The sequence below is a fragment of the Cydia strobilella genome, chromosome 18, assembly GCF_947568885.1.
Source record: "Cydia strobilella chromosome 18, ilCydStro3.1, whole genome shotgun sequence".
NCBI lineage: Eukaryota > Metazoa > Arthropoda > Insecta > Lepidoptera > Tortricidae > Cydia > Cydia strobilella.
The window spans coordinates 11,843,856-11,861,600 of record NC_086058.1 but is presented as its reverse complement, the minus strand read 5'-3'; the positions used below and the strand labels follow the sequence as shown (position 1 = coordinate 11,861,600).

Here is a 17,745-nt window from a genome sequence, read left to right as displayed (position 1 = left end):
ATTTAACCTGCACAAATGTCTCAACTTACAGTATGAGTTACATTACATGCGTGCATCCCTCGCCTTAGCTGATTCTAGCTACTTGCACCGTGTGCAATAATTCATGATTAAATGTTACCTGTTTTTTTTTTTAATCATTTATGGCCTGGATGTTACCTTTGATTTGTAGCCCTTTTTTATAATGTAAACTTTATAAGCATAATCCAGCATATTATTAAAGAGAATATATTCTCCTATATATTATACTACTCTTTGGAATAGATAGTTTGCTGGATTATGCTTATAAAGTTTTCATTATAAAAACGGCTGCAAATCAGTTGATTTAAGGACCAACTGATTTGCAGCCGTTTAAAATTTTAAAATTCTTTTTGATATTATTTATTAAATTTATTGATTATGCATATCCCAGGATCCAGATTATGGGGTATTTAAATAAAACTGCAACTACATAGGATAAATGTAGATTTATTCCTTGTACGTCTAATAAGTGCGAAATATATACAAAAAATAATGATTACTTACAAAACACCACATATAAAATTCTATTGCATAACTTTGTTACATCCTACATCTACAAGCAAATGGATCACTATTGCTTTTGAATATCAAGAAATCATGGAAAGGATTTTAAAAATTAAGTAAACTATTACTTTCTAGAACGGCGAAATTTTGCTCTACTTTATGACAATGTCCATAGTTGAAATTGAAATACACTTTTAAATTGTTAAATTTTGGAATCTACTTATTTCCATGATTCTTGTTATTTTACAAATATTCATGCAATAATGAAATGTATAGTGGACGATTCATTCATAAAATATGTTTCATCATAAGAAAAGCGCGTCATTAATCAAATTTTGAACTAAATTTTCACTTACAATAGAAATTGACAAATGTTAGTAGTAGGGGATGGCATATTAGTGAAATATTAGCTTTATATATGTCGTCACAAGAAGTAATGCTCAAAACATCAAACATGTAGTTCTATTCAGTGAATTTGTAACATAAAAATTTGTACACAAAAAAATACTTAATTAATATAATACCTTGTAAAAAAAAAATTAATGTATGACCAGACCAGCAGAGCAGGGTCCTAGGTCCTAGTCCTATTTTATAAATCTACAAGTTACAATTCTACAACATTGGTCAAAAGATCTCCTATCATCGGTTTAGCGCCTGTTGTAAAATCAAGCCGTTACATTTGCAACTTGTAGCTTTCTAAATAGAGCAGATTCCACTAGATGTCACTTTTAATACTTTTTTGTTATCAAAACGTCAGAAAGCAGTTTTTCGGTACTATTTCGGTATGTTCATATTTACTTCACAGCGTATATGAAAAAAAAAATGTAAAACCAATTCTGCTTTTGAAAAGAGTAACGTTTTGTAAGCGACAATCTGTTGGAATATTCCTGTATCGTGTATAACCCATCTTAAGGTTAATAGCAACTTAAATCTTGTGTATTGCCTAGTAAAATCATTGAATTACATTTACTGCCCGCAACGCACTTCGCTTTGGCATCTGCGCGAATTAACTGCGTAAATATATTTTCGAAATAGGGAAAGGATTGCAACATTTCGGCAAATAGAGCAGAGTGTGTCGCCACCATAATTATATAATTGACTTGACATGTATTTCTATGTCACTACCAAAAAAAGGAATGTTATCGAATTTTCTACACCTAAACACATTAATAAAATAAATAAATAATGAATTATCATTTATGACTAAATAATAATAGAATTTTGAACAAATAAATGACTTCAATTTCGGTACTACCTAAGGAAACATGATTATATTTAGTAATGATCATTATGATTACATTTAAAAATAATAAAAATTATCTTTATAAGTTAAAAGTAATGCGTCTCAATGGCATAACTAAGAAGCAATAAGTAATGCCGGTTATCCAAGTGAAAAAGGGCTTTACACCGCTATTTAAACCGCTAACAAAAAAGGTAAAACTTGAGCCGATATTTATACCACGTTTATTGATACTATAATAATAGCGCTTCCCAAGTTTTGCCACTCATCGAAATAGAAGAAAGCTTGCCTTCACAATACTGTTACTACAAAAGTAGTTTCAATAGCTGCACGTATTTTACTACACATCGAAATGCCAACCTTACTTAGGATAAGGTTGACAATTGAACAATACATTAGAATGATTATATAAGTTCATCGTACTTAAACTATCGTGAGACATATTTAAAAAAATATTTAGATCAGTACGGTTTCACTCACTATTATTTTTAGTCGCTTTTTGCGACATGTTTCGGATTCTTTGGGAATCCTTCCTCAGGCACGAGTGTCCGCGGCGGTAATAATAGTGAGTGAGACCGTACTGATCTAAATATATAAGTTCATATTCGTCGCAAGCTTTCTCCTTAGTCCTTTTTAATACAGGTAAATCAAAACAAGTAATTTGTACTGCAATATTATTAACTCAATATTTTAAAAGCCTATTAAAGATAGTGGCACCAAGATGGTGGGACGTTAAAATAAATATTCGTCTTAAACTAAAATAAACATTTGATGAGATTTTTTTATATTCCATTGAGCAACAGCAAATATCAGTAAGTAAATAACTGTCGATGAAAACTAATGAGCAACTTATCTATATAATGATTAATTTAACATGGAAATGTACTACTAATGCTATATTATTTCTATTTGATATCAAATTTTGCATAAAGGTTAGTCTATTATGAAATCAATAACAAAAATCAATTTAAGACTGTAGGGGCTAAGATGGTCGCCTCTTTATCACCTGTCACCATGCCTGTCCCGTTCTAAAAAGTACGTAAGTGCGAAAGTGACGCATGACGTGGCAGGTGATAAAAACATGACCATGATACCGCCGCTGGATACATATCGTAAGATAATATTTGTAATTAAGATTTGAACTCAGTAATTTTCTTATGGTGCCACCAGATCTGGTAAACGCGATGCTAATTCGTGAACGATATTCGAAAACATAGCGGATTGTTTGCTTGCTTATCATATTGTAATATAACGTGCAACGCGTGTGCAGTTCGTGAGCGGTTCGCGAACCGCGTGCAAGCTTCGCTTTCAGCAGATCTGAATGCGCCTTTACATAGTTGAAAATGTCATTATGTAATATTTGAAGGCAATCAAAATTTATTGAATTTCATTCAGTATTCATTATCGAGACGGAAGACCGATTAAATTCAATGTTATTTTTTATTATTTTCCTAATCGTAATTTAAGTACCTACTTAACACTATTAATTTCGATTTATTGAATTGTATTAAATGATATGAATAAATATATTGAATAATAATCATTATTACGAGACTAGTAATAAATTAATTAATTAAATTAAAGTGTATTGAGATATTGAATAATATGTGACAATACAGCACCAAATGGACAAAATAATTGTTATTATTAATTAAATTATATGTACATAGAATAATTCATATGAAATTATATGAAACTCTTTCAACGTGTACATTACAGGTAAAACAATAAAATCATGTCAAATGATTTGACAGGATTATTCCGCATTGGCCTGATGGACCTTAGTTATTTAATGAGCTTACCTTATTAGTATTTTAACCGTCTAGTGTCAATGCACTTACCCAGGGGTTGGCAAACTTTTGAATAGAAAAGCCAACCACAGCTTTAGGAATGCCAAACAACAAAAGTTGTTTTAAATGGTCTACGTACTAAGTTCTCTAAGTGTTAATTGTTTGGTTGTCCCGAAAAGACGCAATTGCAGGTCCAAAAGGACCGCCGAAGGCTTGCCGACCCCTGCACTAAGATGTACAAGATTATTCCTGGAACTAACGCATGTACACTTTTAATCGCCTATATCGCGTATTCACCACCTATAATATTTTTTACTCTTTATAGACGATGTACGGCCGGTGCCCCAACTTAGGTATCCACGTCGCCATACTAATTTTATAGAAAAGTGGATACTTATGTTAGGGAACTTACGTACCAATTAATTGCTATGCTTTTAAACAAAATATTACAAGAATATGGAACAATAGATCAATAAAACAGGTGTTTCGGATAAGACTGTGCCAAATAATACTTTAAAACGTACCGCAAACTTGTGTTTTAAGTGAGGATTCAAGTAAGTAGTAAATAGAAATGAGTAAACATGGCTGTTTCCTTCACCACCTAGAGTTCAAATATTGACAATTGAGAGTACTCACATTTTATTTTAACATTTTGTAATAACAATATACGTATCCGAACATGCCCCGATGTATCAAATTACTTTCAAGACCTCTTTCAAGAGTTACATACAATTTGGCAATGGTATAAAACCGTCGTAAAAATTCAACTATTTCACAATTCAACTACTATATTTTATAAATAACACAGACAATCTCACATCACCAAGGGAACTTATCACAAATACATTATAAATGGTGCTAACATCATTTTCCAGTAGACAAGTCAAATATAGAAATTTTACGTTGTAAAATGTGATCGGTCTGAAATATACTCTATGCTATGACACAAATAAACTAGACAGCAGACTAGTCGTCTCAGTTTTATCGCAGCGAACAAAGTGCTAACGAATATCTGAACGTACCAAATATTATGTTAGCGCCACGTATAATGTGTTTACTTTGGGTATTATTCAATCAATATGAGCGAAATGAACAACCGAGCCTGACCACTGACGAAACGATGAAAGCAAACCTCGACCATAACTTTCCCTAATAAGGTCGAACTGCGTATCAACTACTTCGGCATATACTCGTTGTTTTCTTTCTGTTGCAACACTGTTTTTCAACGAGTGCCACATACGTCGGTTCAGCAGACTTTGGAACTCATTTTCGCTCACTCCCGTAACAATTTACCATTAGTCAAAGTTGCATATCAAAACGTTCACTCACATTACCGCGTTTACATGAGCACGCAATTTGAAGGCGGTTCCTCAGGCGGCGGCGGCGGAGTAGGCACGGTTACATTAGCCCTCACACTAGCCACCACATCTGGGACAGATACCCGCGAACTGGGAGATTCCTTTCTTACACTTTGTTTGATTTCCTGGGCTTTTTGTAGAGGTTTCGGCTCAGGAGGGGGCTTGGGTTTCTGTTCTTGTAGCGAGCCGGTGCTGGCGGTCCGAACGCGGGTCTTGACCATGGACATGCGGCGTTCTCGGGTGTTGATGATGGAGGTCAGGAAGGGGATCTGGTTGCTGATCGCTACCATAAACGGTTTGTAGCCCAGGCTGTAAATCAGAGAAATCTGGTTGGATTATGTTTCGAATGATTGACTTTCTTTTTATATTTGATAGATTAATGTCCCTGCGAGGCCTGGGTGAACCAAATAACTGCAGTCTGACTCTTAGCTATAATACGTTTGTGTGTATTCTATAGATCTAAGGCGCTGAACACACAATAAATCCTTAGAAAAGTAACTATTTCCCCAGACAATGATACGCTATATGTAGTTAGTGTACGCTGTGTTGTATATTCTCAGTACTACGGGCGCGTCTCGTAGCGCTACCGATATTACTAGCGCCCACTCCACATAGTTCACTTTATGCCCCGTTCACATCTATTCCAGTAACATTCCAATCCAGTGATCGAATCCAGCACTGAACTGGATCGAATTGTTTACATTATGTACCGATCAGATCTATTCCAGTAGCATTCCAGTCCAGTGATCGGATCCAGCACTAAAATGGATCGAATCGTTCACATTAATTCCAATCATTTTCATCATCCAGTGAATTTATGGAGACTGTGACAACTTCAACACAATGTCTTCGGACTATATTACCCCGAAAACCTTTGCGGTGAGCGCGACCCATGGGTCAGCCGCATTCGAGGGAAGCCAGTGCCGTCAAACTGGTTTAACTTGGCAGACATTCTAAATCAGATTAACTGACCACTTTTGAAACGTACTCAATGTCAAAATGGAAAAGTAATGTCTCCAACTTCAATACGTTTTCCCTATTTAACGTTTATCCAGCACTGGATTGACGGTCTACATTATTCCAGTGGCGCTGGATTGGGCGAGCAGGAATTAAAAGTAGACTATCGTTTCAGCTCCTGGACTGGAATGTAATATATTTCAGTGACGGTTCGCATTATTCTCGAGCATTCCAGCGCTGGATTCGATCACTGGACTGGAATAGCACTGGAATAGATGAGGGCAGTCAGTTAAAGGGAAAGGTCTGGAATATTCGATCATTCTCGGCAGCGGCAGCGGCACTCACCACTCGTTGTCGCTCCACGCGTATATGTGCTGCAGCGCGGTCTTGAGCCGCTTGACGGCCGCTATGTTGACGTCCGGTGTCCGCGCCGCGTTGCACGTCCGCAGCACCGCGAGCGCGTCGCGGAGCGCTACGGCTATTACTAGCGCCCATTCTACGCAGCTCGCTTCGGTCATCAGTTGGAGGAAGTATCTGGAATAGGTGACGTTAGTCGGGAATTGTTAGTGAAAAAAAAAAACACTGGCGATATCGGGCCTTCGTCTCCTTTTGGAAATATTTTCTACTCGTCTACTTTAATCGTTGAATTAGGGCTTCATTGATCAAATTATAGCGGCATACTTTGTAATTTTATAACGTTGGGTATTTTTTAACACTTGCAACTGAATCGTTGTATTTTTTTTACACTGTTAGACAATTGTAATAATTATTATGCAACGATTTAGTGAACAATACTATTCGTCCCCAGTCGTCCCCAAATAGACGAAAGAAACGACGACCCAACAGCGGTGGAGTGCTGCTCCAGAACGGGTCTCTCGATACCCATCATCATCTATGCGTCATAGGCGCTACCTCAGTTGCACATGCGCCGTGTGACTCCCTTGCTCGACCTGGCTGTGGTGCAGCCGCTCCATGAGCGCGGCGTAGCGCCGCTCCTCGCCGTGCTCTCCCCATGAGACTGCGCCTCCCTCCGCCACGCTGCCTTCTCCCGCGGAACTGCAAACACATCAACTTCCAAATTAAACTTTCGTGAGACCATAGTACAGATGTAGCGCATAATTGTTTTCCATCGTATTTTCTCGGAAACGTTCGCATTTGTCATGCTACTTCAGTCAAACTCAGTACTTTTTGTACCGAGACTGACTGAAATAGCGAAACAACGAAATTCCGTGAAAATACGATGGAAAATAATTATGCACTACATCTGTAACATTATGTAATGTTGATAGGTGTCCATTTTCAAGCACTGAGACCGGAGTGTGCAGCGGATTAAAAATAGAAATCGAGACTCCAAATCTACATTACGTAATTTTTTTTAAGAATAAAGTTAACATTAAAATTAAAGCACTGACCTCACAGGGCCGGGGCTGACAGGCACCCCGCCGGCGGGCAGAGCCGCGTGCATTGGTAAACTCATGTAGCCGCTGTCGCCACATAGACTGTCCGAGTCTGCAGATGGCGTGTATGAACCTGCAGAAAGAACTGACGTTGACAGCAGAACATTGAAAGTGTTATAAAATAAGAAGACTCATCCAGCAGTGGGCGTCTGTTAACTGATAAATGATGATTCATGTCTTTATTGACCTTAGAGGATATAACCAAACGGAGTAGTAATTATAAGGCGTTCCCCTCTGTCGAAAATAGTCGGCCAATAGTCATACACAATGTATGGACTGACGTTTACGTATACATTTGACGTTCCCCTCCCCCGCAAAAATTGGCAGACTTTATTGTACAGCAAATTACAGACAAGGCGTCTCCGTTGGTTATATCAGCCAAGTTATTGAGCGTATAATTGACGGGATCAGATTTATTTTTTACCCGACTTAAGTTCTATTATCTTGAAGCTGCGTCGGGCTGCGTGGTAGTAACGTAGTCTAGGAAAATCCGGGACCCTTCCCCGACCAGACTGGATTTACTACACTGGAATACTTGAACTGTTTTCGGTCTGGTAAAAAGAGTTGAAGCGGTTCAACCTGATCCGGGGTGGGAGTGTCAGAATTTGAATTTACCTACCAAATATACAATACTAACTCATGACAATACTGCCTTTACACTGCATTTATACTCCAGCTTCCTGCAATACCGGTTTCCTGGGTAGGGCTACACGAAGTCTGCGCGAAGATCTGCGCTACCACTCTAGTTGCCCTCTCCCTCTCTCTCGAGCCAAAGAAAACAAGTCTAATGCGGCCGCCATCTTGTTTAGTAAAACAATACTCACTGGTGACAGTACTTCCTTTCCGCTGCATGTACTCATCAGCGTCTTGCAACACCGGATACGGCCACGCGAAGTCTTCATGCAACCGACGCAAGCACAAGACAGCACTATCCACTCTAGCCGCCCTCTCCCTCTCTCCCGCGAGCCACGCCACTAGGTGTAAGTCTAGCGCGGCCGCCATTTTGCCCAAAGCGTGGAGACGCGCGGTGGATAGGAGCAGGCGGGCGTGTCGCTGGATCATCATGTCGATGAAGAATTCTTCCGCTGTTCCGCTGTAGCTTTCTCTGTAGAAATAAAAATAATATTAAAAAGAGCATGAAAGGCATGAAAGGCACGTAAGCAAGAGCAGGATTCTGCGGTTAGCAACAGGAGTAACTGTTTTTACGTAGGTTGTTTTGACCACTTTGGGCAATTATTTCAGATTTTTCATTTTCAGAGGCCCTGGACTCTTTCATCCGGTCAATCATAGTCGTTTATAAAGTCTTCAAAAGAGTGCGACGTAACGTTAAGTTCCTTCCGCATGGCAGCGGCAGGGGCGCAAATTGGCATTGCAGGAGCGTGCGACGCCACGCTTTCGTCTCCACGCGCGGTGTCGTTCTATTCGTAATGCTGCAGCTGCCCCATTACACGCTGATTTGGCTAGCTAATGCCATATAAGTAAATGCATTCACTTGTCGCTCCGTGTAGGCAGATTTGTTCCGTCTTACAGCGGCCGTAGCTCGCGCGGGGAGCGTGTGCCTGCGCTTCCGCGCGTGGTACATGCGCTAAGTACATGCCCGAACACTATGATATTGGTTGGATGAGCCTAAATGAAGTTACTTGTCACTCCTGGTAGGCACGGATTTCTTCCTCTTAACAGCGGCGGTGGCCCGCGCGGGGGGAGCGGGCGCTGCGGGCGCGGGCGGCGCGGGCGCCTCCGCTTCAGCGCGCGGCGTCGTCGTTGTGCTGAAACTGCGACCGCGTCCACCGGCCAGCTGTAACGACAACTCTGCTGTCACCAAGAATTTTTAGTATATTTATCTCATTAAAAAGATTAAGTCTATGATAATTCTGGTTTCGCGCGATACTAATCCATACTATTCAAAGTTGACACGGCCTAAAAGCATGAGCGAGCTAAAAAACTATAGTTCCCATTAGACTGACTTCCCGGCTGGTGTTTCGGTTACCTGCATGCTGCCCAGTATGACGGAGAGGTCCTCCGCGTTGGGCGTGACGGTCTGCGACTGCACGATCTGCCCGTACTTGGCCTGCACGTTCACCGAGTTGCGCGGCGAGTCCACGTCATTTGGATCTGGAACGATAACGATTATAAGTTCAGTTTACTTTTATCAAATGAAAGCGAGTCCAAGGTCCAATAGTAACTTTGTTACAATACAAGATTTGCCTACGACAGTGTTGTCCAACGTGTGTGCAATGCTCCATTAGCAATTTTCGACTTATTCGACGATCTGTTTTTACGTGTTTAATATGACTGGTCCTCAAGGAAGTTTTGTAATTAAGAAGACTAGTTACCTATGGCCCTGAGGAAGCGCACTAGGTCCCTCGCCAGGTCCCAGCGTTCGTGCTGCAGCGCCGTGTCCAGCAGCTGCGTGGCCAGGTGTCTGCTGACTGCTGAACTCTCCAAATTCTGTAACATAACTGTCATTACTAACAGACCTAGGTAACTGGGTACCGCGGTTCGGCTACGTACATGCTGTATGGGAAGTACGAACCAACCAAGACCTTAGGATAGAGGAAAAACTGAAACCCTAGAACAGTGGTTTTTAATCAGTGGATCCCGGACTACTGATGGTGCCTGGGAGCACCTGGCGACCTAGCTAAGATGATCATCGTACATCGACAAACGCCAAACGAAATGAAAAAGTGTACGGGGATGACAGATGCTACGAAAAGTGTACGGCGATGACTGATGCTATGAAAAGTGTACGGGGATGACTGATGCTATGAAAAGTGTACGGGGCTGACAGATGCTATGAAAAGTGTACGGGGATGACAGATGCTACGAAGTGTACGAGGATGACAGATGTTATGAAGTGTATGGGGATGACAGATGCTACGAAAAGTGTACGGGGATGACTGATGCTATGAAAAGTGTACGAGGATGACAGATGCTATGAAGTGTATGGGGATGACAGATGCTACGAAAAGTGTACGGGGATGACAGATGCTACGAAAAGTCATGTGAATATTTTCATACATTACTTAAGTTTTGATTGGCGTTATTTAACAATGTTTGTGAAATTGGCTAAGCCCCCTGAAAGGATTCGCAAATTTATAATAGCTGAACACTGTTGAATTTGTTCGTGACAGGTTTTACTTCCAAACAGTCTGTGGTCCCTAGCAACCCGAAATTTTGTCGAGTGGTCCTTATCACTGGAAGGCTAAGACATAAGAATCACTGCCTCAGAGTAAAATTTTGTTTGATAGATGGTTTTTATTCCTTTAAATAATCTTAACACAAATAAAATAAAGTAAGTATTATAAAGTGAAACCCCATGATAAATATTTCTAGTATTGACTTCATGATTATTGCAATAAGGTAGTAAAACTATAAATTCAAATGTATAAAATCCATCTGTCAAACACATACCAAACTAAACTCCAAAGATAGCATTTGCACATAGAAATTGTCCCAAGCAAAAGAGTATAGCTGAATAATGTTAGTCAAGCTTTTAGTGTCGTTTTTTCATTCCTAAAAAGTAGGAGGGAACTTTTTTGGTACTTTTGTGAATTCATTCTCTAAATGCACAAAAGAAAAGAATATAAAATAGAATCATGTATAAATACCCTTCCAATCTGTAACAACAAGGCAATTGTTTATTCTTTATAAGCGCCGCATTAAAAGATTTAGTTTTGTTGTAATACAATATCTAACGCTGTTTCTACTACTCTATGAAGCCATTCTGATGCGTCCGTCGTTTTATCACAAGGTTTATTGTAGCCAAATGACCATCATCAGATCACCTCGATAGGGTCATATTTGACATCAGTTAATCATCAATATGCAAAATTTCATTCAGACATTGGGAGTGGAACGCCCTGCCCGAGTCTGTGTTTCCGCATGAGTACAATTTGGGGCTCTTCAAGGCAAGAGTTAATAGGTATCTCATAGGTAAGCGTGCTCCACCGTAGACCACATCATCACTTACCATCAGGTGGGTTCGTGGTCAAACGCCTGCCTATTCATCATAAAAAAAAAACTGCATCAAATCTTACTTCCAAGATTTGACCTACATAACTAAAGCTTGTAAAAACCTTATAACACCAACTGCGTACATTGTCAGTACAGAATTTAACGCGTACATCCGCAAAAAAATTACGCAGACGATTCTAGTTAATTATAACAATCGGAATGATAATAAGCGTACTCAGGTACGAGTAATTAGTTCTTGTTATACTTATGTAATCAAGGTTTATCGATGTTAGATAATGTTTAAATATTGAATTTACATATACGAAATATCTAATCATTTGTGAAGTTTTTATATAATCGATCATTTTCCTTTATCCCCTGATCGACATTATATTAAACTAGCTTTTGACCGCGACTTCGTCTGCGTGGAGTATGTAATTTGGGTAGCTTATTTTTTATCCAATCTGCTTTTTATCGATTCCCCATACAAACTTCCACCCCCCTTTTCACCCCCTTAAAGGATGATTTTTGGGATAAAAACTAACTCTTTCTCGGGGCCCAAACTATACCCATACCAAGTTTTGTCTAAATCGGTTTAGCGGTTTAAGCGTGAAGAGGTAACAGACAGACAGACACACTTTCGTATTTATAATATCAGTATGGATTAGTATGGATGTTACCTTGCTGTTATTAACATAGTTTTAAAGCCTTATAATATGTAATACTAACACAATAGGATCATGTTATCTTGAAAATAAATAATAATTGAATTGAATTGCTTTTTTTTGTGGTAACACATTTTTGTCAGGCGGGTTTTAGTGTCACGCGGACCGTCCCTGCGGATCGCTCCGTACAGCCAAATTGTATGAGAAAGCTGTAGCTTTCTTTTAAGATACTATGTTTCTAAAAAATAATTATACTTATGTCCATTCTTTCGATTGGCATCATAAAAATACGGGTGTTTTTTTCACATTTAAGTCGGTTCGATTCCCAGAAGTAAGAAATTTTTATAAAATCGTTGAATGCAGTATTACTAACTTTTAAAAATAACAAAGTCTTCTTTCGGCAAAATATCCTATCTACTATATTTAAGGTACTTTTCCCTTCATGTCGCATAGTCTTGGGACGCCCTATATAGTTAGTTACATACGAACATTGGAAGTAAAATATCATCATCATCATAATTTAAGAGCATGGCTCTTGTCGGTGGAGTATGCGCCAGTTTTCTCGGTCCTCGGCCAGGCTCTTTAGGTCCCTGTAAGACACGACATTTGCTTTCGCTTTCAGTTGTTGTGTGTAGCTTGCTCGTGGTTTTCCGCTTGGTGGTGGAAAACCAAGTAAAATATAAGTAAATAAAATTTACTTGTAATATAATGAGGTACGACGCAGCTGTATCTAGCATCTTCCGTTGCAAGCATTCTTGGAACAGTTCCTTCGGTTTCCCTGCCGCAGAAAACAGGTAAGCCCATAGCGCTATTTCCGTCTTCCTCGCGCATTGGACTACAGTCTGTAAAATGGCAAACATGTTTCGTTTTAGGTTAATTAGTTATCTAATGATCTGTTTGTAATGTTTCTGATGCATCTACCTTTTTCTCTAGAAATCGTCTATGCTAAACTAACCTGTAAGTAAACTGGGAACTCGTGAACGAACTCAATGATACTGGGAAGTTGTGCGTCCGGTATCGGCTCCTTGCTTGTCGCCTCTTCTTCCAGCACCTAAACCCAACACAAAGTTAAATGAACTTATATTTTAGCCATGTTATAGGAATATCGTCAAATTAAAACTTGGCTTTCTTGCGATTCAAGAAGTAAAGATTAGCGCTCGTAAGCAATACTCTGATGGGATGCTCCAACTATGGGATATAGAATATCAATGAAAAAACATGTAATTTGGTAATTTCTCGTCACATCAAACATGTGAAATCTTGGAGCCTCTTTCTGGGCCATACCTAAACGAGTAGACCGAAAAGCGCATTTATCGAAAAAAATGTATGAAACACTGATTTAAACTTTCACGATTTTTACACATTATTAAATTGTGAAACTTCGGAGGTAAATCTTTAAACTTAAATACGCGATTAAGTCCCGTTTTACAACTTAATAAAAAAACCGGGCAAGTGCGAGTCGGATTCGCGCACGAAGGATTCCGTACCATTACGCCAAAAAAGGCAAAAAAATCACGTTTGTTGTATGGAAGCCCCACTTAAATATTTATCTTATTCTGTTTTTAGTATTTGTTTTATAGCGGCAACAGAAATACATCATCTGTGAAAATTGTAACTGTCTAGCTATCACGGTTCATGAGATACAGCCTGGTGACAGACAGACGGACAGCGGAGTCTGTAATAGGGTCCCGTTTTTACCCTTTGGGTACGGAACCCTAAAAATGTATGAAAACTAGTAAATCATATTAAACGTGTTAGTCAATCAGGGATTCAGGAGTAGAGGGGGTTTTAGGAGTAAAATACACTGACCTCGTGCAGCAGTAACTCCAAAGAATGGGGAAAATAAGGTAGTTGGGCACAGGAGCGCGCGATCTCCCACGCGTGGTAGCCGAGATTCCTCCGCAGTAGCTGCCGCAATATCTGATGCAGGTACACTTGGCTCTGTAACAATTATCATCAGCACATATGGTAGATGTCCGAGTACTTGTCACGTCACTGTCCCAGTACAAGTGATCTTTAAATATAAGTCATTAGTCAATGGAGGTGACAGCTAGGGATCAGCGGGGGTATTAGCATGTCGAGCACTAGGACGTTTAACTAAGTAATCTTTTGTAAAAGTGGTTAAAGAATTTGATTAACCCTAACTAACCCTAACTTAGACGCGTTCTCATTTCATTTATTGATTTATTGCAAAATATACACCGTGGGCTCGAATAGCTAGAAATATTTAAAAAGATTTAGAGAATTAAATGTCATACAAAGTTTTTGAAATCGGTCTTATTTTGGAGATAATGACAATTCTTGTGAAAATTTGTTTTTGTAATAACTAAATGAAAAAAGGCCTTATTGGCTGCGACGCTGCCACTATTTGACTTGGTTTAGACATACCTAAGGACAGACATTAAAGTTTTAAAGGAAACTTGCAATATTTTTAAATAAATAAAAACTACTAATTCGTTGTAATGTCTTTTTTCGCCAAGAAGAAAAAAGAAATAACGTGTCGTGTGCAGACCCCCCCCCCCCCACCATAACACAATTGTTTTTTTTTTGCCGAGTTTGACCAAAATTCATATAACATTTTTTGCTCCTTATGTCCTGAGGAATGCATGGTTAAAATCTGTCGGGTTACTCGAGCCCACGGTGTATAGGCATTGCAGTCCAAAAAACCAAGTCCCTTACATATTTATACAAAACTTTCAGCAATGAACATAAAGAAAACCCAACATACACAGTATTGATTTATACGATATTCAGTAGCTGATTGAAACAACGTAGCACTATAACCTCGGTGATCTGAAGCAATAAAAAAATACAGCAAAAAATTCATGAAATCATTTTTTACTCCTCAATTGCGAATACCCATACGGTATATTGTCTAATATGTCTTACCTTGTATCTATTACGATTATTTCTAATCGTAAATAACGGTACACTTAGGTTGAAAATTACACCTAACCTAATTAGTTGACGCGCTTCAGTGATCACATCAATAAACATAATTAGCTTTAAATAGACACAATTACTACATAAATACGCCAATTTTTATACCGAATATATAAGTGTATGAATCACGGATGCATCCATATTCGATAAGATTCGTAATTTGCTAATTTCAACTTATACTAGAGCGGTACTGTCATAGTAAATTTTGTAACCCCAGTAAATTCACTGAAATCTGTCGACACACTTTAAAACTAAAAATGAAGATTTATAAAAATACGATAGAATGTATTTAAATATAGATAAATGATTTTTTTAATTTGCATTAATTATTTTTATGATTTTGACCCATGTTCTTTCACTGATATGCGTTAAAATTGTTAAATAACAAACGAAACTCTATACGACTGTAGGCCAAAACTAGTAGCGCCCTCTGAACGAGAATTAAATTTTCTTGATTTTCGAGGCACGTTTTTTCCTTAGACTGTATCCATCTCGGTGTTATATCTATCTTTGCTAATTTGCATGTTTGCTAAAGTACTATGGTGGAGGTGAATAAATGAGTAGGTACACTAGGTACTTACTAATTGTGACAACGGAATACCAAACACGAGTTTAATAAAAATCATTTTCACTGAATAAGCGACTTTCTAAAGGTTACTTTGACAACAGTATTGGGCACGCAAACTCACGACAATATGAGTTGAAGCCACTAGCTAACAATACTCACGGTTCTGTTGACGACGCAGAATGGCAGTGAGAACACGGAGTTGGAATCCGACGTGTAGAGTGTCGTGTCGTTCTCGGCTCCTAGGAGGATCGCGTCGTCAAATAGTATCGCTGCAACAAAACGGCGAATTATGACAAAAATGTTCCAACTTATAAATTTAATTACGCTCTTCTGTTCTAGGCACAAGGTCCAGTTTAGCCCTTAATGGGTCTATAGCTCAAAAATGACAATCTAATGTCAGTCTTACTCAATCAGACTGGGGAAAAGAGATGTTTTAACTTAATTGCTTGAAGTTCTTCATTGGTCGAATATAAACGGTGTTTTTAGGGTTCCGTACCTCAAAAGGAAAGAACGGAACCCTTATAGGATCACTTTATTGCCCGTCCGTCTGTTTGTCAAGACCCTTTATCTCGGGAACGCGTAGAGGTGTCGAGTTGAAATTAAAACCATATAATCAGGTCCACAGTCCCTTGGAGCTGTGAATAAAATCAAACTTCTAAGAACGTAAAAAAAGATACGACCGTTTATGCCCCAAAAATGTAAATTTCGGCACTCATGGGAATCAAAATTTATAGGGTACTTCGCCTTGACCTAGAACTATGAAATTTGGCAAGTAGGTAATATCGTCTTACACTACACATTACAAAAATCTGAAAACAATAAAATAGTAAAAAATAAAATAAAATAATATGGTTAAATTTGTACGGAACCCTCGGTGGGTCAGTGGACTATAGGCAGAGTGAATCATACTGTCTTTTTCATATGTAGTAGTATATTTGCTATACTTATTCTACTTGTATTGTGACTGTTGTGAGATTTATGCCAGACAATACGTTCCAACATTTGCTATACTTGCTTAGTGGATATATGTTGAGATGGAAGGGCAGCATGATCCGTTTAGCCATGAACGTGTGTCGCGACGAGTCGGGGTGTCTTGACGCGTCCCGTGGTAATAAGGGCAGCCACACTCGCGCGCCGAGGGCGCCGCACCACAGCCAAAGTGCTCGGGACAGTTGTGTCTGAGCCCTGCCGCCGCCGCCGCAGGACCAGACGCTCTCGACGCATGACGCGAGCACGGTCGCTGGCAGGCAGCTGTATGCCTGTTGGTAAAAGTGACAAAAATTGAAATAATCGTATAAAGACATAAACAATAGTACAAATCAGAGGATATATTTAATAACCTAACAGCCCTTAACATTGGGTACGTACCGTTATCTTCGTCCCTAATGTATTAACTATAAAAATCCCGTGAGACTCGAACATATTAAAATTATTTTAAACGGGTCACTCACGTATTATTAAGTCGAATAGACGCTCGACATGTCTCGATCCATTTTCAGGATTTCCGTCCATAATATGTATAGAACGTTCGTTTTAGCCCTATATGGTAGTCAGGTTTAAGTGTCATATCACTCGAATATTTTTTTATTCGTTTATTAAAAACGGTAACGAAAGACTCCATTTTTAGAGTTGCGTTGCCAAAACAAAATGGCAAAAAACTCAGTCTGTGTATCTTTTCATATGTGTGCCAAATTTCCGCTCAATCGGATACCAACAAGTGATCAAAAAATGGTTTTTGGTAATTTTGAATATAACTTACATAGTTAAATACGGACATTGCAAGTTAAATAAAAGCTTATGAGAAGGAAAGGGAAGTTTGTCTTTAGGTACGGAAACGAAACGAAATTCGGCGGTCAGCCTCTCTCTACATTTGACACATGAACATACATAATTAAGTATTCAAGTTCGTTTTACATATTTAGCTTGGCATTGGCACCCGGAAATCGAAGCAGCGTATGTTAACTTAGGCAAAGTTTTAATACTAAGTCACAAAACGTAAAAGCAAACATAAGACAGTCCGTCTGTTACATTTTTACCTGAACGATAGATGAAGAGTTCATGAGGTAGATGGTAGATGAGATTTGCTATAGTTTGGCTATTAGAAAACAAAGTAGCTTTATAACTCAAACATAGGGTGACTAAAAAAACGTGAATTGTGTGAAAACCTTGACAGTAAAAAATGGGGGGCATTAATTTTATATCATTGTAAAGTAAATACAGCAATAATTCTCAATGTAATGTTATGTATGTCAAGACAACAAAAAGTGCGGAATAAAAGCCAATGAACTAAT

At 38.8% G+C, this 17,745-nt stretch overlaps 1 protein-coding gene across 1 annotated transcript in view; it reads right to left on the bottom strand.

The window, feature by feature from the left end:
* Nucleotides 1-448: 448 nt before the first annotated feature.
* Nucleotides 449-17,745, bottom strand: part of LOC134749361 (guanine nucleotide exchange factor subunit Rich) — a 47,178-nt gene continuing 29,881 nt past the window's right edge. The window contains exons 17-29 of the mRNA XM_063684280.1: nt 16,470-16,713; nt 15,614-15,723; nt 13,753-13,884; nt 12,899-12,994; nt 12,642-12,785; nt 9,658-9,772; nt 9,312-9,436; nt 8,965-9,119; nt 8,149-8,429; nt 7,280-7,397; nt 6,780-6,923; nt 6,213-6,401; nt 449-5,219 (exon numbers count right to left, since the gene is read on the bottom strand). Coding sequence (XP_063540350.1) covers nt 4,892-5,219; nt 6,213-6,401; nt 6,780-6,923; nt 7,280-7,397; nt 8,149-8,429; nt 8,965-9,119; nt 9,312-9,436; nt 9,658-9,772; nt 12,642-12,785; nt 12,899-12,994; nt 13,753-13,884; nt 15,614-15,723; nt 16,470-16,713 — 2,181 coding nt within the window. The 3' untranslated portion in view covers nt 449-4,891. The remainder of the gene's footprint in view (nt 5,220-6,212; nt 6,402-6,779; nt 6,924-7,279; nt 7,398-8,148; nt 8,430-8,964; nt 9,120-9,311; nt 9,437-9,657; nt 9,773-12,641; nt 12,786-12,898; nt 12,995-13,752; nt 13,885-15,613; nt 15,724-16,469; nt 16,714-17,745) is intronic.